The sequence below is a fragment of the Limtongia smithiae genome (genome assembly GCF_038497785.1).
Source record: "Limtongia smithiae strain NRRL Y-17922 unplaced genomic scaffold V1518scaffold_12, whole genome shotgun sequence".
Classification (NCBI taxonomy): Eukaryota; Fungi; Ascomycota; class Lipomycetes; order Lipomycetales; family Lipomycetaceae; genus Limtongia; species Limtongia smithiae.
In genome coordinates, this window is record NW_027117633.1 from 441,431 (window position 1) to 463,586 (window position 22,156).

At 51.7% G+C, this 22,156-nt stretch overlaps 10 protein-coding genes and 1 non-coding gene across 11 annotated transcripts; 3 read left to right on the plus strand and 8 right to left on the minus strand.

The window, feature by feature from the left end:
• Positions 1-465: 465 nt before the first annotated feature.
• On the minus strand, positions 466-745 carry V1518DRAFT_429337 (uncharacterized protein; the record flags this gene model as incomplete). Its single annotated transcript, XM_066906128.1, has 2 exons — positions 466-585; positions 635-745. 2 exons carry the CDS (start codon positions 743-745, stop codon positions 466-468), a joined length of 231 nt encoding a protein of 76 aa, XP_066757748.1.
• A 35-nt stretch (positions 746-780) lies between these two features.
• Positions 781-1,808, minus strand: V1518DRAFT_429338 (uncharacterized protein; the record flags this gene model as incomplete). The annotated part of the gene is made up of 3 exons (XM_066906129.1): positions 781-858; positions 908-1,011; positions 1,070-1,808. 3 exons carry the CDS (start codon positions 1,806-1,808, stop codon positions 781-783), a joined length of 921 nt encoding a protein of 306 aa, XP_066757749.1.
• A 334-nt stretch (positions 1,809-2,142) lies between these two features.
• On the minus strand, positions 2,143-4,081 carry V1518DRAFT_422011 (uncharacterized protein; the record flags this gene model as incomplete). The annotated part of the gene is made up of 3 exons (XM_066905353.1): positions 2,745-4,081; positions 2,485-2,694; positions 2,143-2,432 (listed from the first exon to the last, which is right to left on the minus strand). Coding segments are annotated over exons 1-3 (1,195 nt in total), but the record flags the coding sequence as incomplete, so codon positions are not given.
• Positions 4,082-4,129: 48 nt separating this feature from the next.
• V1518DRAFT_108425 (uncharacterized protein) lies at positions 4,130-5,963 on the minus strand. Its single transcript, XM_066900670.1, has 3 exons — positions 4,699-5,963; positions 4,288-4,650; positions 4,130-4,229 (listed from the first exon to the last, which is right to left on the minus strand). Exons 1-2 carry the CDS (start codon positions 5,683-5,685, stop codon positions 4,327-4,329), a joined length of 1,311 nt encoding a protein of 436 aa, XP_066757751.1. The 5' UTR covers positions 5,686-5,963; the 3' UTR covers positions 4,130-4,229; positions 4,288-4,326.
• Positions 5,945-8,706, minus strand: V1518DRAFT_422015 (uncharacterized protein). The gene has a single exon (XM_066905354.1). It carries the CDS (start codon positions 8,680-8,682, stop codon positions 6,427-6,429), a length of 2,256 nt encoding a protein of 751 aa, XP_066757752.1. The 5' UTR covers positions 8,683-8,706; the 3' UTR covers positions 5,945-6,426.
• Positions 8,707-8,877: 171 nt separating this feature from the next.
• On the plus strand, positions 8,878-10,191 carry V1518DRAFT_422019 (uncharacterized protein). The gene is made up of 2 exons (XM_066905355.1): positions 8,878-9,194; positions 9,240-10,191. Exons 1-2 carry the CDS (start codon positions 8,913-8,915, stop codon positions 10,116-10,118), a joined length of 1,161 nt encoding a protein of 386 aa, XP_066757753.1. The 5' UTR covers positions 8,878-8,912; the 3' UTR covers positions 10,119-10,191.
• A 25-nt stretch (positions 10,192-10,216) lies between these two features.
• V1518DRAFT_422020 (uncharacterized protein) lies at positions 10,217-11,275 on the plus strand. Its single transcript, XM_066905356.1, has one exon. It carries the CDS (start codon positions 10,438-10,440, stop codon positions 11,068-11,070), a length of 633 nt encoding a protein of 210 aa, XP_066757754.1. The 5' UTR covers positions 10,217-10,437; the 3' UTR covers positions 11,071-11,275.
• V1518DRAFT_422021 (eukaryotic translation initiation factor 3 subunit J) lies at positions 11,160-12,325 on the minus strand. The gene is made up of 2 exons (XM_066905357.1): positions 12,296-12,325; positions 11,160-12,238 (listed from the first exon to the last, which is right to left on the minus strand). Exons 1-2 carry the CDS (start codon positions 12,303-12,305, stop codon positions 11,280-11,282), a joined length of 969 nt encoding a protein of 322 aa, XP_066757755.1. The 5' UTR covers positions 12,306-12,325; the 3' UTR covers positions 11,160-11,279.
• Positions 12,326-12,442: 117 nt separating this feature from the next.
• Positions 12,443-14,711, minus strand: V1518DRAFT_422024 (kinase-like domain-containing protein). The gene is made up of 3 exons (XM_066905358.1): positions 14,557-14,711; positions 14,231-14,490; positions 12,443-14,167 (listed from the first exon to the last, which is right to left on the minus strand). The coding sequence occupies exons 1-3, from the start codon at positions 14,569-14,571 to the stop codon at positions 12,739-12,741; spliced, it is 1,704 nt and encodes a 567-aa protein (XP_066757756.1). The 5' UTR covers positions 14,572-14,711; the 3' UTR covers positions 12,443-12,738.
• A 102-nt stretch (positions 14,712-14,813) lies between these two features.
• Positions 14,814-16,918, plus strand: V1518DRAFT_422027 (glycoside hydrolase). Its single transcript, XM_066905359.1, has one exon. It carries the CDS (start codon positions 14,851-14,853, stop codon positions 16,612-16,614), a length of 1,764 nt encoding a protein of 587 aa, XP_066757757.1. The 5' UTR covers positions 14,814-14,850; the 3' UTR covers positions 16,615-16,918.
• Positions 16,919-20,946: 4,028 nt separating this feature from the next.
• Positions 20,947-21,018, minus strand: V1518DRAFT_t48. The gene has a single exon. It is a non-coding gene; the product is annotated as a tRNA-Glu (tRNA).
• Positions 21,019-22,156: the final 1,138 nt, after the last annotated feature.

Here is a 22,156-nt window from a genome sequence, read left to right on the forward strand (position 1 = left end):
GTCTCAATTCTTCATGAAATCTCGCGTACGCTTAGAAGTTAATGGTTGACCGAAAATTACCGCAATATCACGGCACGACAACCGAAACTGGCGGGGAAACTTCAGCATGGTCTTAATCTGTCGTGCCAAGATCTCCCGCCATTTGAGGGCTCAGACAATCCCAACCTGTTAACTCCTTTCAAGCACCAATAGGCCTTAAGAGAATTGTAACATGATCTAAGAATGATTGCATACACAAGCGCAGACCGCTTCCCTTTGTTGTATCGACACTGTACGCACGTCTATTGGAATTCACAAATCAAATTTGCAGTGCGCTGCTGTCTTCTGCGCTGTTCTGTGCATCAACAGAATTGCAGTAACGGCAGGAGAGCATGATAATGCAGTCGCGTTACATGAACCGCAGCCATCAATGCAAAAAATGTACACTACTCTAACAAACTATGACAATACTAAGCTAGCCAAAAGTTATAAAAAATTGTCGATTTCCAAAATCAGAATGTCTGGATATTCGTCGAGACACGTCGACTTGACACCCTTGACCAAGCTTGCGGAGTAGAAGTAGAAATTTTGCTGTACATATGAGCCCTGCAGAATTCAGTACCAGCGCACAACCAGGAAGGAGTGCGCAACTTACCTCGAAATAAATATGGCAGTTCATCTCGTCGTCGTCTTTCTCGGTACAGGATGGCGTAGTAAACCAGGTGTTTATGGTGACTACTGTGTCATTGAACTCTGTTAATGACATGGTGGTTTGATAGTATGTTTGATATCAGAACACGTTCACGAATTCTTCGGTATCGTTATCGTCACTGACACCGGTGTGTAACTATTAGCAGTGATGTTGAATGAAACAAGGTTCTACTGAAGTTAGAACATCGAAATCACTCGGTCACTCTATGACACTCACATCGTTGGAATCCCAGTCGGCAAACAGCTTCACACGGAAGGAATATCTTAAAAGATAGTCCACGTCCGACGACAGAGCGAGATCTTGATACATATATGCACCGACTGCGCTGTCGAATTTTCCACCATATCATAACCACCGAGGAAAATACCGCCGGTGTACCGTCGGTGTAATTGGACCTTTCAAATTCGGCAGTCTCAATGTCCCCAGCTGCCACAGTATTTCCTTTGGTCCAGTCCTCGAGCTTGTGGGAGTCAAAGTTAGGCTCCTTGAGCACGTTTCCATTAGGAACGCAGAGCGGAGTGATAGTAGCAGCGTCGGTAATGGTAGTGGAGGCAGTAGCGTAGAAGTACGCGTAGTTGGTGTCGATTGTGTAGTATTCCAAGCCGTCGGTGGCAGTGGCAACTGAAGCTGTGGTCGCAACGTTAGAACTAATTATCGTTCTGCTGGTATCGGTTGCGAAGGCGTAGGAACTGGCGTCAGCATTGGCCTGCGTCGCGGTGGTGGAGACCGCACGGGTGGTAGCGGTGGTGGTGGTGGTGGTGGTGGAATAACCAGACGACGTGCGGGAGCCGATTGATGTAGGAGCTGAAGAGGAAGTCGCGGCGGCTGAAGTCGATGGCTCCACGGTTGACGAAACAGCGCCGCTGCTCGGCGTCAATGCGACGCTCCCTTTCGCGGTCGTGTGGTTCAATCCCACCCCAAGGCCTGCTCTAAGCCCAACACCGAGCGCGACGATCAGCACGACAATCAGACAGATCAACACAACCCTGCCGAGGCCGCAGTAGCGCCGTGAGACGCCTTTCTCGGTCAGCATGCCGTCACCGAGGCGGGAGTACCGTGGCTCGGTGACCATGAGCACCATGATGGGGTTGACCTCTGGCGCAGCGGAGTCGGCCATGGGGCATATTCTGCTGGCGGACGTCCACCATTGGCACCATGGGCGTCGTGCAGTTGGCAACGGACTCCATCGACTAAGCGGACATGTTAGTACGGGGAGATGGGGGGAGAATGGAGAAGAGAATTCAGCTAGGGATGCGATTGATGCGCTGTCAGTTGTTGTGGTGTTCTGGATGCACGCGCTGTTCTGCAAACGCGTGTACTTCATAACGCGTTCTGAATTTCATTCCACGGCCGCGCTAGGTCGCGGACCCCTATATCAAGCTATGCAACGCTTGGCGGCAAGTTTGGGCCAATCGGCGTGCAGTGCGGCGTCGCTAGACGCTTCAGGGTCACTACAGGGCACACTATGCCGCGGAGATTGGGCTGTGCTACCGCGCTTCATCTCGCGAAGGAGCGTCAATTTTACCCCAGCGACGATGCCACGCCTTCATCTCTATTACCTCCTTCGTACAATATGCATCACATTAAGCGCGCCAACCTAATTCAAAATGGTGTTGTCAATCGCAAAAAACATCGATATGTCGCTCAACAAAATCTCCGGGTCGGGATCCGAGCACGATACCTCTAGGCCCTTCACCAAACTCGCAGAAAATAGGTACATGTTCTGCTTGTTGTATCCGGCCTGTGCATAGTTAGCATTCCCTCAAAAAATAGATAGCAGGAATAAGACTTACGTTGAAATGGATGCGTGAGTTGTTTCCGTTGTCGGTGTATTGATCCAGAACATTAGTTGTGAACGAGGTCCACACGGTGACTAGTGTGTCATTATACCCCTCCGTGTCAACGACGTCTTGATCTATCGTCCATGTCCAAAACTCCTCACCAAAGTTAGTGCTGTTAGATTCAATAAGATCATTGACGGTGATGTGCTGAGCGTAGAGGTCCTGCGCGATGTTAGTTCTCTGCGACTCATGACACAGATGTGGTTACGTACACCGTCAGGATCATAGTCAGAGTACAGTTGCGTGCGGAACGAAAACCGCAAGCTATATGTTGCGTTCGACTCCAATAGCAGATCCTGGTACACCAGGGCGCGGTCCTGGTTTGACGAATTCCCCGTGACATCGAAGCCACTCAAGTACACGCCGCCGGTCGTGCCATCAGTGTAATTGAACTTCTCAAAGTACCCAATAGGACTCGACGCCGCGCTGAAGGTCAGATTGCTCCAATCTGCAATCTTGTCCGTGTTGAAATTAGGTTCCTTGATGAGATTACCATCAGGAACGCAGAGCTTAGTCACGGCCGCAGCTTCGGTGACGGTGGAGGTTGCTGCTTCGATGTATGTTGCAGTGGAAGTGAGCGTCAACTCAGGCTCGGCGGCGGCGGTGATTGCAACGGTCGACGACGCTGTAGTAGCTGAGAAAGCAGTCGTGACGGCGGTGGTGGCGGTTGCGATAGACGCGGTCGCGGAGGACACAGCTCCAGAAGAGTTCTTACTGGAGTTATGCTTGAGGCCAACTCCGAGACCAGCACCAAGCCCAACGGCAAGCACGATGATTAACGCAATGATGCAAATAATCACAAGCCTGCTCATACCGCAGTACCTATGTGAGCTAGACGACACACTCGGCACCGGCACTGGCAAGGGGGCGACTGGCGCAGCGGCGACAGCTTCTTTCTCATCGACAAACGATGGAGGCTGGTCGTAGACCATAGGCGCGGACGAATATTTGTTAGTTTGGGTATCGACCATCGGCGCCTGATACTGCTGCGTAGAATTGACCATTGGCGCCATCTGCTGCTCATCTCTGGCCACATAGGCCACGTTCTGCGCAGACATTGTGATATTAATCACAGCAACAGATGAAAAATGCCGGGAAAGGAGGATATTAGAGAAGAAAAGTCAGAATTGTTGAACGAAGTGAGCATGGGCCGTTTCGCGCTTGGAGGCCAAGTTCAAAACGGCAGTTTTGCGAGAGCCGCGGCCGTTCAACCGTAAGTCTCGTCCCCAGCACATCAGCGCATGCATTGTTCGTCTTCTTTCATTCGTATACTACGAACGAAACTCGTTCTATCATTCATGATCCATCCGTAGTTACCATGCAACACGAACAAGGAGCTGCGCCGTGCCGTCTTGACGTCGTCGCCGTGCATGGTCCCAGCGCACACGGTCTGCAGTGTGCTGCGCATAGTACACACGCCACGATCATCACAATCTGATCGTTCCTCATGGTCCTTACTGTTGTTATAAGTCCTGCATCATCTTCAGCAACAGCTCTAGCAGTCAGACCTTGCTGTCGCGGACTCACCTCTCCATTGTGAAGTCCCACTTTGCTCTGAGCCTCGGCATGTGACGCGCTCGGTCCAATCTCGGAATATACCGTCGCGCAGCCGCACTCGCTCCTGAGTGCTCTCGCGGCTAACACACGCGATTATTCCTTTTGTAAGTTATAATTTTATGTGCAACACGTGTGTATATCTATTAATTAGTTGCAGCTAACCAAGAAGAATGCCGAATACAAGTGTAGATACCATACCCCATAAACTATACACAGACCAACCCCTCCAGCGTTCAACTAGAACACATAATACGAGTCGATGTAAGTAAGCGGAATCACAGGGTCAGGATCTAAGCAGGACAGCTTCTGGCCCTCGACTAAACTTATTGAAAACAAGTACACATTCTGGTCCGTGAGCCCACCGTTAAAGTGGAACCGCGCATTCTGTCCGTTGTCGTTTGTATATGTAAAGTTCGGGGTCGTAAACGCAGTCTCAACTGTGACGAGAGTGTTGTTAAATCCCGAGCTCGACACGGTGTCCTGCGTTATGTCATACACCCAGAACTCCTCTGTGCCACTGGTCAGTAACTCGTTGGCAGTGATATGGAGAGAATAAAGGCCCTGTAGATATTAGACTTTGCAAGATAAAACAGCAAGGCGTTAACGTACATTATTATCGCCATAATTAGCATACAGCTGTACCCGAAACGAAAAGCGCATGGTGTACATGGTATCATTAACGAGATCAAAGCTCTGAAAGACAATAGCATGCGGTTGGTCCGACTTGTTTGCTGCGCCATCAAACCCCTCGAGGAAAATACCGCCAGTGTCGCCGTTTGTGTAGTTGAACTTTTCAAACATGAACCACTCACCAGGAGCGTATTCCGTTGTCGCATTCTGCGCCGTCCAGTCCACGAGATCAGAAGTGTTGAAATTAGGCTCCAAGAGGACGTTGCCTGTCGGCACGCACAGCGCTGTTACTGAGGCTATGTCAGTGATGGTGGTAGTGGCCTTGGCATAGTTCGTAGCGCCGGACTGAATGGTGACGTACGCAACTGTGTCAACGGAGGAAGTGGTGACGGGAGAAGAAGTGACTGCCGGCGAGGAAATAGGAGTCGGTGAAATTGATGTGGTCGTGGAGTATGCATTACTGCTTGAATTCGACTTTGAATGCGCACGACTGACGCCCACACCGATACCCGCGCTAAGCGCAATTGCGAGAACAACCAGTCCCACGAGTATACTGCAAAACCAGCGCCTGCTCAAACCACAAATATTACGACTTTGGCTACCGCCACGTCCGTTCTTGCCTCCAACAGCGCCGACTGCGCTCATCGCCGATTCGAGCGTTGGTGTGCCTTTTATACCAACCCGCCGCCGCGCGGTGCCGGTGGTCGGGGATATGAGGAACTCGCGCTCGGTCGAGTCGACACGGGAGAACTCGGGGTTAACTTCTGGCGCGCGGGTGTCCACCATCGGTGCCATGTGTTCTTCCGGCACGGTCATGGGTGCCATGTAGTCCTCCTTGACGGCCATCGGGGCCATGTACTGTGAGGTATCGACCATCGGCGCGAACGGCTTTTCGGCCTCGGCGGCGTCGACGATGTCGGCCTCCTCTAAGTCTGACGCGGGAAGGGTGCTCTTTTCTGCGGACATGCTGAGGTGTGCAGGATATGGAAAGTGGAAGGTGGTGAGAGGGGAGGGCGAAAGTTAAGTCGGTGAGCAAGAGGGGGCTGTGCGAGAGCAGCCAGCCTCACTGACTGGTCGGTCAGTGGCTGATGACGGAAGCATCATCGCAAGGTGCTTGTACTCAGCACTGACCCCCGATAGCCGCTTTCATAGGGCCTCTCCATAGTGAATGAGCGGTGTTCTACGAATATATGTATCACTGATAGAAGCACGGAATCGTAGAAGACCTGTATCATTCGTAAATTGCGCAGTGGCGGCGTAAAGGCTGCTGTTCGAACTGCTCCTCCTTCAAGCCGCACCGCATTTCGCCCCTGAACCGTCGATGCTGTGCGCACGTTCGCGACATCTTCGTCGGCGTCCTTCATCCTGCGTCTAGCCGGCAGTGCTCTCCGGCCTGTGCAGCAGTACACATATCCCCTAGGACCAGACTACCTACTTAATAGATGAATCACTTGCTTGACGGCGCAGACTATGAAGCTATGTCAAACGGAGAGCATACACCAACATAATAGAGAAGGTAAGTCCATCACATATCTTAGCAACTACAGTCCTGGAGCCAAAAGTATGACCTCAGCAAAGCTGCACTCTCGTGAGCTCCGGATTAGCTTTGCACTGCACAGTTTGAGAACTCTGAGGAAATGATGACAATGACGATACTCCTCAGCAGATTCATTGGAACGCGTAAATTCATCTTTATGTAGTGCACATCTAGTCCTTGATCTCCTCCTCCTTCTCTGAGATTACCTCCTCCACTATCTCCTCGATGATCTCGTCCGGCTTGTCGCTCGTCTGCAGTGACAGTGGCACACTACCCTCGCGCTCCTCTAACAACTTCGCTTCCGTCGTCTTACGCCATGCACGCCACTGCTCCAGCAGCCGGAGTCGCAGCTGGATTAGCTCTCGCGTCGCCTGGCTCTCCTCCGCGAGATCCTCCTGCTCAAACATCTTACTGTACTCCCGCAGGTTCTTGCGCGCATCACGCTGCTGCTCCTTCGTCAGCAGCGTTGGCGGCCGTGGGCGCCACAGGAACTGCTTGAACCGCTCCACCTGCTCCTCCCGTACCGGCCGCCCGCGCAGATCCCATATCCGGAACCCGGTGTCAAGCGCGCGACCCCACGCAGACGCCGATGTTGCAACGTAGCGGCCTGTCGGATCCCACGCGACATCTGTGAGCTGATAATGTTGGCCGGTTGCAATCGATGTTACATTGCCAGGAACATCCTCCGCGTTAGGAAGAGGGTCGCTCTTCTCGCCCTCAAAATCAACGTCCCAAAACTCGAGGTTACCCGTGTTTTTTGACGCGTTGCCCACAAGTGCGGCAACAACGAAGCGGCCTTTGGGCGACCAGAATAATGCGTTCGCAGAAGCACGCTCCTCACGCTTCACGAGACGAAACTGTCCGCTGACACCGCCTTTGGGGTGTTCGAGACCATAGAAAGAAAGGAATGATCGTCCACCTGTAGGTGTGCCAAGCAGACCAGCCGGCTTTACCGCGGCCGCAGCTGCAGCGCCAATTGGGGGTCGCTGCCCAGGTAGCGACGCAGCAGGCGTCTGCGACGCGGCAGGAGTCTCGAGGACCGATATAATCGCAAAGCGATCACCGGTGGGCTCCCACGCAAAGTTGTTCACAGTCTCGTCCTTCAGCTCCACGACTTCGATAGGGATGTTCTTCTCGTTCATGCGGAAAAATTCGAGGTTGGTGAAGGTCGATTTGCGTGTCTTCGTGTATCGGATGACCTGCACACATAGAAAGTCGGCGTTCGACTGCCAGTGCATGCGGCAGGTGGCGACGTTGAACAGATTACGGGTGCGGATCACCTCCTTCGACGGGATCGTCATCAGCGTTACACGTGCAGACTGATTGTTTATCTCGGGTGTCCAGTACGAGATGATGTGCTCTTCGCCCTTCTTCTTTCCCGTGCCCTTGATAGTTCCTGGCGCCCATTCAAAATCCATGACGCCCTCGATCTTGATCGACTTCTTGTCGACGAGACCCATCGACGGAGTCTCGTAAACATAAATCTGCTGACCTGGGATCACACGCGCAAAGTACTTGCCATCGGTGGACCACTTGAACGTAGGCCACGCAATGCCACCGCGAGGTCCGCTGGGATCGCCGTTCTCGCTCTCGGGGAGAGTGATCGCGGAAAAGGTGCGCATCGGGAGTCCAGTCTTGATGTTCCAGATAACAATCTGCTTGCCCTCGTCAGCGGAGGTGAAGGGGAAGTCGGCGGCCATGGGGGAGTCAGCTGGGATCATGCGGATCGGTTCGGGGGACCAGGTAACGAGGTACTTCTCGCAGGGCGAAAAGTCGATGTGCTGAACGCCGGGATGCAAGAAACGTGTCTTGCGCGTAAAATCCTTACCACCCCAGAGCTGGACACCCTGACGATGGACCGAGGTGAGATAGGTTCCCAGCGGTGACCAAGCAACATACAGCTCCGTCCACTTGTTGCGCGCGACAATCTGCTCCGGGTGCTCGCCGCGACGGTTCCAGAACACTGAGACCGTGTCGCCCTTGAATTGCACAAACTGATCGACAGCGCTGGGATCTTGTAGCCAGTAGCGCAGGTACTCCTCCTCAACATATGGCTTTTCGGGCGGTTCATGGTATTCCTCTTCGTCTTCGTCTTCATCTTCGTCGATGTCGCCGTACCGCTCGATATCGGTGAACTTATTGACGAGCAGGGTGTGCTGGTTGTCGAGGCGCTTGTTATTGAGTTCGCGCACGGCATTGGCGGCTTGCTCGGGGCTCTCGAAGCCGATGAAAAGGTAGCCCTTGGACTTGCCGTCGGCGCCCATGGGCATGAAGAACTCGTCATCACGCACACGGCCGGCGGTGGAGAATAGCTTCTTGATCACCTTTTTGAGCGCATCGACCTTCTTCTCAGTGACTATGGGCGCGCCATCGACGACTACGACGGTGTCTAGCACCGAAGTGTGGTCTTCGATACGTGCGGGCATTATGGTGGGGCGGTGAGGGGACTGTTGGCGGTAGTGAGCGCCTTACAGTGAGGTATGGGAAAATTTGCAGAAGAAATGGGTGAGGGTGTTGTGTTCTTACTGTGTTGGGTTCCGTGTCGCGGATTTGATTCCGCATTAGGGTTATCCTTGGCGTGCTTGCGTCCCCAGAACAACCTCTGTTGTTCGCCTTCCCTATCTAGCAACCCCCACACGTCCATGCCATCCGCGCGATGTCCTCAGCCACACCGCGTCGCCTCTTCCGTCTGCTACTGAGCGAGTCCAGGTACTTCTTTGATGCGCAGACGCGGATACACATTGCCAAGCGCGTGCGCGCGGCATTCGACGGTAATCGCAAGAAGACGACGCCCGAGCACGAGGCACACCTCATTCGGCGCGCGAGACGGGCGTTGAGGCGGCTTCGACGCGCGAACGCGGGAGACTTTACAGCGTGCGTGGGACTGCTGCAGCATGCGTGGATGCAGAAGGGTGTGCTGCGGCACCAGGAGTTGCTCGTGAGTTCCATGATCTCCTTTTTGTGTAATCGCTAACATTCACAGCGCCTCGTCCAGCACACGCAGATCGATGCGTTCCCTGTCCCTGTACACCTGTGTCCGTGGCTGATCCGAGACACCGCTCCACTTTCCGAGTCCACATTTACAGCCCTCCTCGCGCTGCACTTCGAGAGCCCTGACTGCGAACTTCACACTATCATCCTCGGCGAGGCCGACATCTTCTACGACTTGCACAAACTAGCAGTCCGCAGCACTTCGCCATTTGCTGCCTATGCGAGCCATGTACTCCTTGACATTTCGCCGCGCTTTCTGAATCCTGGAATCTCGGCGCCGCCACACACCCCACTCCCGCTCGTGCGCCCTCGATACAGCGGTCCTCTGCGGGCACTTTTAGAGCACGCGAAATTATCTCCATACCCACAATTCCCGCCACCACCACTACTTAGCACTGCGAAGCAAGTGCGGCTATCCGTGCGCCGCTCGAATAATATCGAAAAACGACATTTCAAAAAACTGCTATCGAAGGTCCCGGTGCCAGTGCCGCAGGCATGGGTCGACACCATCCGTCCTTTCTTCGCGCGCGAACGATATACCGACACAGTGGGGAACCAGCGGTTGGGATACTCCGCAACCCCGCGCTTTGTGCACGAGGCGTCGTTCCGGCTACGGCGTGGCGTGTACGACAAGAAGAAGTTCGTGTTCCGCGATATCTATGTGCCGCGCGTTGGCTACAGTCGCGCGGAGGCGGCGAGGCGCGGAATCGTACCGGCGCGCTCGCTGAAGGCGCAATTTTTTCGGAATTGCTATATGGCGCTGCTGAAGAATGTGCCGGTGTTGCAGAAGCGGGATAACGGATTCTGGAGTGCGCAAACGATTGTGCTGGAGAAGAAGATGCCGGCGGTGTTACATGAGTGGATGTTATAGTATACTGTACATAATGAACGTAGATGAAGAATTGTACATAGATATACGAAATCGAGAAGTTAAACGTGCCGGAGACGTGCATTAGAACTGTCCTTTCAGGCAGGGCAAAAGTGTCACATGCGTCCGCCTTTGCCTGTCGCCTCTTCCCGCTCCGGCCCCCTCCATCGCACTGTCACCGGCACTCTTATTATTCCTCATTTCACCTTGTCGTAGCTGCGATCGCTACACTCATCATCGCGGCGACCAGCGAATTCACACTCACCGTACGCCACCCTCGTGCGCAGGCTGGCCACCGACGTCATCGCCACGCCACGGCGAGATGAGCTCTACGCACACCTCCGTCGCGTGGCTGATTAGCTGCTGGTGCTGCATGCCGCGGCAACGAAAGACGCAGAAACGCAATAGCACACATTGTCAGCCGGCGTATTACGCCGACTTCAACTTCTACGCGGAGCAGCTACGCCACGACTCCACGTCGCTGCGGCGCGCGGACAGCTTAGAGAGTATACGTCTCCACGACGACGACATTGAGGAGGATTCAGATGATAGTGGTGGTATTGTGGTAACGACGGACGAACGCACTTCGTTGTTAGGCACAGTTCAACAACAACACGAGCGCAGGGTGTGTAAGCTGCTGCGGTGGCCAGTCGGCAAGAGCATAAATCGAGCAACCACCTACGACGCTACAACTACGATCCCGCGACTGCCGTACTCGAACTCATTCTCAAGTTTGCTGTACGACTCTTCCGGAAACGGAGGAAGCCGACTTCAGAGCACACCCGTCGCCTCATCGCCTGTACAAGTCGTTGACGAAAGTGCTTACGAGGACGACGAACACGAAGATTACGGACTTGCCGATGCACAACTTGTACCCGACTCATTCGTCGTGTCGGTACCGCTACGACCGACGAAGTCGGGAAGCACGCATTCGGAGGTCGACGATTACAGGTAGATATCAGCGACGGCGGAGCGTTGATCCGCAGCACGTCACTGCAAGCGGCGCAGGCGAGCAGTATCGGGTTTGGAATTATGCATGGCACACATTTGGAAATTTATAGTTAAGGTTGTATACGGCTTTCGTTTATATTTTGTACTGGTTTGACGGCATATGTAGTAAGTAATAATCTAATCTCTTGTATACAGCACATCTATCATGCTCACTCACATGAAATCGTCGAAGTCGTCATTGAAGTGCGTGGTATCGACTTCATCCACGATCTTTGCGCTCGCATTTGACAGAGCCGGCTTGCCACGTCCCTTGCCCTTCTTGACGCCCTTGTCGGCAATCCGCTCCTCCTTGATCTTCTCGTTCGACATCGTCGTCAGCGTGCTTGTGCATTTGCGAACCTGCTCCGAGTTCAGCGGCGCACACAGAGCTTTTAGGAACGGTGTCATAAAAGTTGTCATATACTGCGGATTGCCCGCACATGCGGCGAGGTGCGCACCGAGTTGTGCTGCCAGGGCTTCAAACTCAGCTTTGGTCTTTGGGCGCAGAATGGGGAGGGAGTCGAATGTGAGCTCCTTCTTCGCGGAGGGAACGGCAGATATTATGGGCTTTTGTGACCTTGCCACCGACGACACGGACGATGCGGCGGATGGAGTCTTCGAGAGCGGCTTGGGCGCCCCCTTAACGGTTACCAGACTCTTTTTTGTGGTCGTGACATCATTGTCATCCTCTTCGTCCGTTGTCGACTCGTCCGACTCGCTCTCCTCTTCGTCCTCGCCATCCTCATCGTGGTAGTCGCTCATGACGGCATCCCCGAACAGCGACACAGCATTATCCAGGTCCGCTTGGAGTTCGATCGCGTGTAATCGCTTGCGCCGCTGCTCTGCGGTCTCCGACTCCACCTCCTTCCTTCGCTCCAACTCTGCTTTGCGCTCGGCCGCCTTCTGCGCCTCCCGCTCCTCTATCCGCTCTTGTAGTGTCATCTTCTTGCGCGGTTGCGGCGCCGGTACGTTCGCGGCTGCCTTTTTCGCCTTTGCGGCCTCGGAATCTGAGTCCTCAGCGTCCCAGGAGTCGAGCACTGGCGCGTCCGAGTCTTCTTCGTCGTCCCACTTGGACTTGGGTATTAGCTTAGTGGGCGCTGGCGCGGCCTCGTCACCCGAGGATTCTTCGTCGTCTGTGAAGTGTTGGTAGCCACCACAAGATGTGGACGCATTCGCGTGGATCTACTTACCCCAGGCCATTGTGCTCGTCGTGCTTGGGGGGTGCAGAAGCGGAAAACGTTGGCATGAAACTATGGTTCATGAAAATCTGGCCAATCAAGAAAGCCCTAACCCTCAATGGGCCCCCTCTTTGTCGAGTATGCTCTCGGGTTTAGTTACAGAACTTAATGCACATGTATTATTGTATAAAACAGCCGACCGCCTCATATTAGTCCGACAACAGACGGTCCAACGATCCAAGCACAGCAACCAAACCAACCAGCCCGGCGACAAGGCGACGACGAACGAACAAACATGCCAAAACCAGGAACGAATAGAAGTGCAGTAGTAATATAATTGTAAGTAGTATATGTTCATGCAACCATTATATGGAAATGAGAACGCTAAATTACGAGGAGACAACAACCAGAACTAAAAACGAACAATGGACAATGACGAACGACCAAATGGGATATCATGAGACGCTGATTGGCGCCTTTACGAAATTGCGCGCGTGCTGAGCCTTCTCGCGGCGCCGCTCAAGCAGCGTGGCACCGTCCAGGTTGAGCTCGAACTTGCTCTTCCGCTTGTGGTTGCTGCGTCCAGTAGCCGACGCCGTCGTTCTGGTGTGCCGTCCCACCCCAGTGGCGGCGGTGGTGCTCGCGCCCGCGCGACCTCGGCTTTCGTTGGTGGACATGTGCACATTGCGCAGGCCCGCCTCGACTTGCCGCAGGTGTTCGGAGCTCGTGAATTCCTCGTCCTCGTCCTCATCCTCTTCGTTTAGCAGGCCAAGGTTCTCCGCGCCGCCCTGACGCCGTGCGCGCTCCTCCTCCATGCGGTGCACGGCGTATGACACGTCGAAGACCTCCTTCATTGTGTTTGCCACTGGTGTACGATTGCCCTTGGCGGCTGCACGCGGCGTGTCAAGGATATCGATAATCATTGGGCTGGGCGCGCTGACTTCCGCGATCGGTGGCGCGTCGTGTGCGGGCATGGTCGGTGCATTGGACTGCGTGATCCACGGGTGACTTAGGAATTCCTCAATTGTGTACCGGCGCTCGGGATCGACAGTGAGCAGATGGGAAACGAGGTCCTTGGCACCCTTGGAGATAGGATCCCACCACGGGCTGAGGAAGGTGTATTGGCCACGTGCAACCTTTTCGGTGAGGGCCTGAATACTCTCGTCGTAAAACGGAGGGAAGCCACAGAGAAGTGTATAGAGAACGCAGCCGAGGGCCCACATGTCAACAGACTTGGAGTAGCGTTCGTCCTTGACGATCTCCGGCGCAGTGTATCCGACGGTGCCGCAAGGTGTCATGGTCTTGGAGTCCCAGACGACTTTAGAGAGACCGAAATCAGCAATCTTGATGCGTCCGATACCACCGGAGCCGACGCCGGGGAGGAACTCGCCCTCATCGGCCTTGTCCTCATCGCCGGGCCGGAGCACGATCTTCCTTGAGGGAATGAACGGAATGGGGTAGAAAAGAATGTTCTCAGGCTTGATGTCACGGTGCACGATGCCCTGCTCCTCGTGGAGATATTTCAACGCCTCAGCGACCTGCACGATGACGTGACGAGAGAGATCTTCGGAGAAGTAAGTAAGACGAACGATCTGGTGGAAGAGCTCGCCCCCCGGAAGTAGTTCCATGATGATGTAGTAGTATAAGTCGCTCTCAAAGAAGTCGAGCAGCTGAACGATGTTGGGGTGGTTGAGCTGGCGCAAGATAGAGACTTCCTTAAGGATAGTGGACCGGTCGACGGTCTTTTGCTGCTTCTTGGCCTCCGCGCCGAGATGATGCCGGTTGTTGGCTTCGGAGGTGATATCGTACTTGCGCACGACTTTTATGGCTGCGATCTCACCGGTGTCGCGGTGCTGCGCCTTGTACACGTTCGAGAACGCGCCGCTGGGGAGAGTGCATGTCAGCACGCGGCGGAGAGAAAGAACAATTATCAAAACAAGAACTTACTCGCCCATCTTCTCAAGGAGTTTCCATTGGTCAAGGCCGGGGTATACCGGCAGCTTAGAGCTCTGCGCGGATTCCTCGGCGACGATCTGCTGGATGGCAGCGTTGTAGTTGTCCTTGCGCTCGATGTACTCCATGTCCGGGGAGTATCCCGCGGCGGCGCTGCTGCCCACACGCACGGCGGCGGTCTCGACGACGGTCCCGGTCTCGTAGTCGTCAAAGACATGCGCCTGCTTGCCGTGGCGGATGAAGTTCTTGATGTTCTGCCACACGGATTTGTCAGTACAGGCTTATGTGAGCAGATGTGGGAGAGCACGACGGTAGCGTACCTCGATGACCGGCATTGCGGGATCAGCGGCGGACGAGAACTGCAAGCTGCTAAGCGCGGACTAAGCTGCTGCGACTGGGGACGGATAAGGAACAAGGAACACTGGTGGTGAGGAACTCGATGGTGTAGTGATAAGCGAGGCGATCTTATTCGGTGGGTCCGGGGTTTGCCTGGCGTCGAGGACTAGCGAAGGTTGTGCTGACGGTACCAGCCCCAATTGACGTCACCGCCGCCTCTCCGCCATTGCCATCACGACCGAGACCACCCGCCTTGACCTGCAGCACCCCCGCCATCCATGAGCTTCCGCAGGCCCCAGATCGTCCCTGACCTTGCCTCTGCGGCGCGTGGCGCCGAAGACTTTGTCTGGTCCCGTGCCCACCCAACTGCCGCCGCACAGCCAGTCCTCCCGCTCTACAAAGACAAGCCCCTGCCGACCTCCTCACGGCATGGCGGTCGGCGGCGATTACTCCTTGGTGTACTGCTTGCGGGAATGTTGATGCTAGTATACCAGTACTCGCGAGACTCCCTGTCGTCGCTCTCGCCTAGCTCCCGTCGCGCTCGCATGGTGGCGCAGATCATGCGTACGCGACGGGACGCGGTGAAGACGGTATTTATAGACTCATGGGACGGTTACGAGCAGAATGGCTACGGCGCGGACGTGTACCGGCCAATTGCGAAAACATCACGGAATCTGGGTCCGCAGGGCGGGCTGGGATGGTTGGTGGTTGACGCGCTGGACACCATGATGCTCATGGGCCTTGACAAGCAAGTCGAACACGCGCGACAGTGGATCATGACCAATCTCACGCTGGATCAAGACTATACTGCGTCGACTTTCGAGACGACAATTCGGATACTTGGCGGTTTGTTGTCGGCGCATTATCTTTCAGACTACGACGACGCATATCTCGAGAAAGCCGTCGACCTCGCCAACAGACTGCTCGGCGCGTTTGACTCACCTTCGGGGGTACCGTACGCAAGCGTGAACCTGCACACCAGTGTCGGTGTCGCATCTCCTGAGAACAGCGGTGCGAGCACAACCGCCGAGGCCGCGGGCATGGAGATTGAGCTCAAGTACGTCTCGAAGCTTACCGGCGAGGCGCTGTACTGGGACAAGGCACAACAAGTCATGGCTGTGTTGGCCGCGAACAGACCCCGCGACGGACTCCCCTACACACTTATCGACCCCATCTCTGGAGCGTTCCAGGGATCTACGATCGGCCTCGGTGCCAGGGGAGATTCTTACTACGAGTACTTGCTCAAGCAGTTCCTGCAGACGAAGGAGGAGGAGAAAGTGTACCGTGACCTGTATGACGAAGCGGTCACCGGCATTCGGCAGCATTTGGTTGAAGTTCTACCCTCCGGACTCACGATCGTCGGCGTTCTTGACCAGGGCTTCAGCGGACCCCGCTCGTCACGAATGGACCATCTTGCGTGCTTCTTCCCTGGCCTCCTCGCACTCGGTGCTACCAATGGCAATAGTTTATCTGATATGCCAGCTCTCTCAGAATCTCAGTCTGCCGACCTCGCCCTTGCCCGCTCGCTCATGGACACGTGCTACGCGATGGCACGCTCGACCAAGACCGGCCTGGCTCCGGAAGTGTCTCATTTCAACACTGATGCGAATGCGGATATCGCGATCGAAACACGCCGGCCAGATTTCGAGAGTATGCTCCGACCCGAGATTGTTGAGTCGCTATTTGTGATGTGGCGTATTACCGGTGAAGAGCAGTTCCGCGAGCGCGCGTGGACTATATTCGAGGCTATACGTACTTATGCGCGACTTCCTGCTCCGCGCACGGGATACGCGCCTCTCATGAATGTCAATCAGATCCCGGCAGTGCACTACGACGTGCTTGTGCCATACTTTTTGTCAGAGACATTGAAGTACCTGTATCTCATCTTTGATGATGAGAATACCGACCGCACAGATCTGTCACAAGTCGTTTTTAACACGCAAGCACATCCGCTGCCGCGGTTTAGCATGCATCCGCTTTTCGAAACAGGGTGGAGTCGGAATGAGGATCAGGCCGAGGCTAAGAAGGAAGTTAAAAAGTAAGCTCATCATGCATGTACGATAGTTAGACGCTCTATAGATGGACTACAAGCAATGAATTATACTGCACATTGTTCTCTACACATCTATATTGGCATGGATAATGTAGCATGCAATGGAGTCAATTTCTGGTCAAGAGTTGTACATTTTAGAACAAGCTCTCAGAGAACAATTTGCGTTACTGGAGTCGCTAATAAATAGTGAGCACCAGACATATATTATCTGGATAAGCATACTGTTTTTGTACTGCATTTATGCAGTTAAGCGTAAGTGGATGAGAAAGAGGCTAGACTCAATGTAAAATGACAAGTCATGCGAGCGTACTTACAACTGACCACAATGAAAATGCTAAATCAGCTGTCTGAAGCAGTGTAGTAACCACATTATTACTATTGTTGCATCGACCCTTTCTTATATACCCTACCTAATTAGTGACCGATTACTATCTAAGTTCTCTCTATGCCAAAGTTCCGTTAACTCTGGTAGCCACAATTTGCATGTACTGAACCACATATTTAGTCGCGAACACATTCGTTGACTGTGAGTACAAGAGATGACAGGTCATTAGAAAATGACTGTGCTCAAGTACCCTCCAGCAGACTCAAACTGCAAGTGCAAATCAGTGCTGAATCCTAAAGCTGGTCAACCCTTCTACAATAGCAGGCCTTGCACCGTGACTCCATTCACCAATCTACATATTGAAGTGATCATTCATCAATCCAAGAGACATTGTGCATCCTAGCACACAAAAAGTTAGTGATCATTGGTTTTGTTGCCGGACTTGATTATCAGTAGATGAACTTGCACAGATGAATTAATAGTTGTTAGTATCTCTTACAACGTAAAAGAAAGAATGGCATGTGGCAGGAGGTAGCTATGGTTTAGGTAAGTCATGAAGGTGAGAAATTATATGGGATTTGCGGTGCACTTGACATTATTGCTGATAATGAAAGGACTGACAGGCAGTTCGCACTATTGTGTGAACAGTGGAACAATAGAGCTTGTTGCTAGTTGAATTGGAAGCTGGCCTCGTTTATCAGGCTTATTTCATCATGGCTTCTATGCAATATACGCAATTCTGAACAGTGTTTTTGCAGCGCAGGTAGATGAGTTGTACTACTACTCAGATGAGCTGTATCTCATTATAGTCCTCATATACAGTATAAAATGCAACGACACAATGCAGATATGCCAGATATTCATATATGTTGTAGCTAAGCCGGAGTCCAGGCTGCCACTACTAGAACTCTAGGCCGGCTCAGTTAAGCCAACTTTTGATTTTTAGGTGCTATGAGGGAACTTGCAGACAAGAAATAATCAAAAAGTGATGATTATGAAGTATCAAAGAAATTTTGCTCATTCAAGAGGGCAGTGAGCGAGGGCAGAGGCACAAACTAATGCCAGAGTGTGCAAGATGCAGATGCAGAATCGTCAATGTCCATGGTAGTCTGCTTGACATGGGTTATATCAAGCGGTGCAGGTGACTGAGACTAGCAGCAGATGTGTATGGTCGCTTAGTTAATGGCACTGCCAAACAGCCCATAAAACACTGGTTTGTCAAAGTGCATAATGAAGTAGTAGACAGGAGGAGCAATGGAAGGGTTAAGCTTCACAGTAATGCTCTAGTTTACGCATTTTGATCATTTGACAATGGTATTGATGGTGATTATTTCAGTGATGAAAATGGTGGTTGGTGCACATGCAGAAAGATGTTTGACGCAGGCGTTGTTGACCAGATGCAATTGAAGAGATATTTCAAGTGACTGGTGTTCTTGGACGAGTTGTCGACTGCCTAGGCCAAGAGCAACTATTGTGTCAGGAGAGGATGCAGAAAAATGAGCAGAGGATCTAGTAGGCACCAGTGAAGATAAGAGATGGGAATAACAGATAGGTGAACGGGACAGGCATGGTACTTTAAGACTACAAATGTGAAATACTAATGTGCAACTAATGTGCAGCATGGGAGAATGTTGGCAACAGATGCAGGATCAATGGCAAGGACAGCATAAGAAGTGGCCATTGTGGAGTGTTCAGCAGCATGAAGGCATACTAATTACTGTAAAGCTGTAGGACTGTACAAGTTCAGTGCTTACTAAGTGTTACAGCAAAAGTTAGAGTTGCACTGGAGGAGACTCTTAGGGATGATTATAATGGCTTTGGTATATTTGGTGACATAGTCTAGTGCTTGGGATGCTGGAGTTGTCGAAAAAGCAGTGGAAATTTTTCCAGAGTAGCTCTGCCGTGATCAGTGCTGATCAAATGTAGCTGAGTAAGGCCGCAGACACTGGCAATAATCTGGCAACTGAACCCGTGACATCATTGAGAACAGATGCCACCACTGAGTAGTGTAAAAGCATCTCTCCTAGCTTCAAAACTGTACTGCATAATGCCCGAGTCCCTGCAGCTCATGTTGTTAGGTCACAGCATTCTGGAGAGCCATAATAAGCGATTCAATTGCATAGTGTATGAAGACTCACTGGTGAAAATACTGGGGCAGAAGGGGGTTTGTCTTGTCATACCTCCCACATCCCCTAACCCCGGAAATATCTCCAAGCCCCCAGCCCCAATCAGCTTGTATTTCAGCAATATCTGCATGATCAGATCCAAATTTGATGCCCTGGTACTTTACAAGTAGTGCATATTCCAACGTTCAGCAGCACTGTACTTCATGTGTGATCTGCTGACACTGCTGGTGATGTTTCTCACATACCAACCTCTTCTGTTTCTCTAAATTGTTGGTTCCCATGGCTTTCTATTTCATACCTCTAATTGAAGATTCTGCTTCACCTTCTGGCTTTGGTTCTGTTAACCCAATATGGAAGTAATACCAGTGGTATGTCTTCACCATGTCAGATATGGGTCACAACTTACTATGGTCTTGTGGTTCAGCCTCTTCTCTCAGTTTACAGTGGATACAACTTAAATACTTCTTCCGGGGGATCCTCTTCAACATAGCCACCAATTCAACAAGCCTGGTGTCTATGATAGTCCCCCCCTTAAGTTTGCTTTTTCTAGCGAATTATAATATACCTTTGTTGGAATCAGGTGACATTAAAGTGGTGCGCCATTGGATCTTGATCCCATTATATAGATACTGGTTGAGATACAGTCACTATGAGTTTAAGAGCAGTGTGGTGCAGAGTGTTGGGAATTGTAGGGTATCCTGGTGTGTATCAAGATCCAGCTCCACCACCATCAGTAATAGCTCATTCTTTAGTGAATCTTAGCACACTTCTGTACTGGATTCTCTCGCTCTGGCTTCCCAGAAGGCCATGACCTTACAGCACAATTGCAGTAGACTCATTGTTACTCTGGTTGTTGTAGTCTAGCCAACTTAATCCCTTGTGCTAAACGCCTGGTGCCCTTCAGTTAAATTAGTATGTAGTTATGTAGCTGAATTGACTCGTAAAACAATCTATACTGTGAGTAACATGCTTACAGAACACCCTGCCCATGACCAAGCATGCTAGACTCATGTTGATGAATGTCAGAGCAGCCCTGGTCCTCTCTGCCTTTCCTTGATGAAGACTGAGCTGTCCATCAAGTCTATCAGAAGAACATCATCAAAAATTGAGTTTAACAAAGCAGCAGAAGTATCCCGGAGCGAACCTAACTTCCAAAGCTAGATGTTGCATCAAAGAGATACAGTTGTGGATGGCCCTAGACTTTGTGCAGCACAGAAGTTAAGGAATGACTATGACTACTCTGGTCACATCTATGCTCAATAAGTTCATGACTTAAGCTGCTAAATAACCGGAAACCTCTATAGTCTTCTTAGTTATGTCAGATCAGTGCTAATCAGAGCTGATCACTGCTGAGCTGCTCTGGAGAAGTTTCCACTACTTTCACCAGAGCTCCAGCATTCCAAGCACTTTCCTATTCTGTGTAGAAGTAAACATAGTAAGCTCTCAGCAATCCAGCTAATCCATCCAATTGCATACTTCGATTTAAGCAGTTATGCTGAATAGGTACTGATGTTTTGATCCAAGTTCAGCCTAATGCACTATGCTAAAAAAAATGGGCTTTGTTAAGCTCATTTTGTTGATTTCTAGAATCCAGTTCTAACGAAGGTCTATAAGTTCGGGCTTGAATGCACTAATACAATATTAGATGAAGCAAGTCCAGAAAATAGGCCCAGAAGTTGTGAAAGTACAGTTTTGAGAACCTCAAGCTTGCAACAAGATGGTGCTGCTGGCTTACAGCTCAAGATGTAATACAGACACCAAACTTCTTTATACAATATCGAGCTGCATTGGGAAAAATAATCTAAATTAAAGGTATATAGTACAGGAATTGCAAATAGTAGTAGCAAATTCCTGCTCTCTAATAAAAAACCTCCGAAACAGGGAATTGAACCCTGATTTGCCCGGTGAGAGCGGACCGTGCTAACCATTACACTATTTCGGATACTTCATTCTTTATGAAGGATCGGTGGACCGACAGTCAGCAGACACGCAGGGTAACTTGATGAGCCGCTCGGAGGACGGCTCAACAGTATAAGCGATGCTGCTAGACTTGACTTCCAGACAACGAAGATAACCCATTGGCGCCTATATAGAATGAGGCTGGGTGCTTATGACAAACGAAGACCCGGAGCAGGGATGCACTGAGTCGATAACAGCTGATAGATGATTGATAATGACTTCTAATGATTTGTAACAAAGACACGGTGCTTGCAGTAAGCACTGCTTTGCTGTATTGCTTAGCTATGATATAAAGAATGGACGAGGGAAGAGGAAGATGAATCGGCGGATTCCTAGGCACTGATTCTTCACACTTGGTAGCCATGCAAACTTCCAATCTAACTGCAGTACTGCATACCAGTCTCTTGCCATCGGCACAGCATTACAACAGACAAAGAAATGCCCAGGAGCTACTGTCATTCATCACCGAAGTCGAGAATCAGTTCTTCTTCTGTCAGATCATAACGAATATGGAAAAGATCATGTTCTTGGCCAGCTGCCTAAGCGGGTCTGTGGCGACATGGTTCAATACATTCTTGAGGGAACAAGGAGCCAATATCACTATGCTCGCCTTCGATGAATTCTTGATCACCTTTCGTGAATACTTCTTCCCCAAGGATGAGGAGGCTCATGTCGAGAAGCGCTTCTTCCATATCTGTCAGGAACACTCAGTTTCCCAGTTCAACTCAGAATTTCGCGAAATCCTCCATCAGCTTCCAGTACACTTTCGTGCGAGCATCCTTGTGTGATACATGGACGGACTCAAACTGGCCATCAAACAGCAGATGAAGCTGCATCGACCCAGGACTCTCAAGGAAGTGATGGCGCTAGTGTTGGATACTTATGAAATCTTGTCAAAGAACCGAGACAACCAGAAGGACTTGACTTCCCAATGATTCCAGAGTTTCATTAACCCGCAATCGACGGCTCATGAAGGTGACCCAATGGACCTAGATGAATTGGAGTTAGAAGAAATCAACATGAAGTGTGTTGAAATATGCGCCTGATGGTGAACTATGAGCTGGCCGAATTGCAGGGAGAACGGATGGATATTGGAGGAGATAGAGAGGATTGGGGTATGG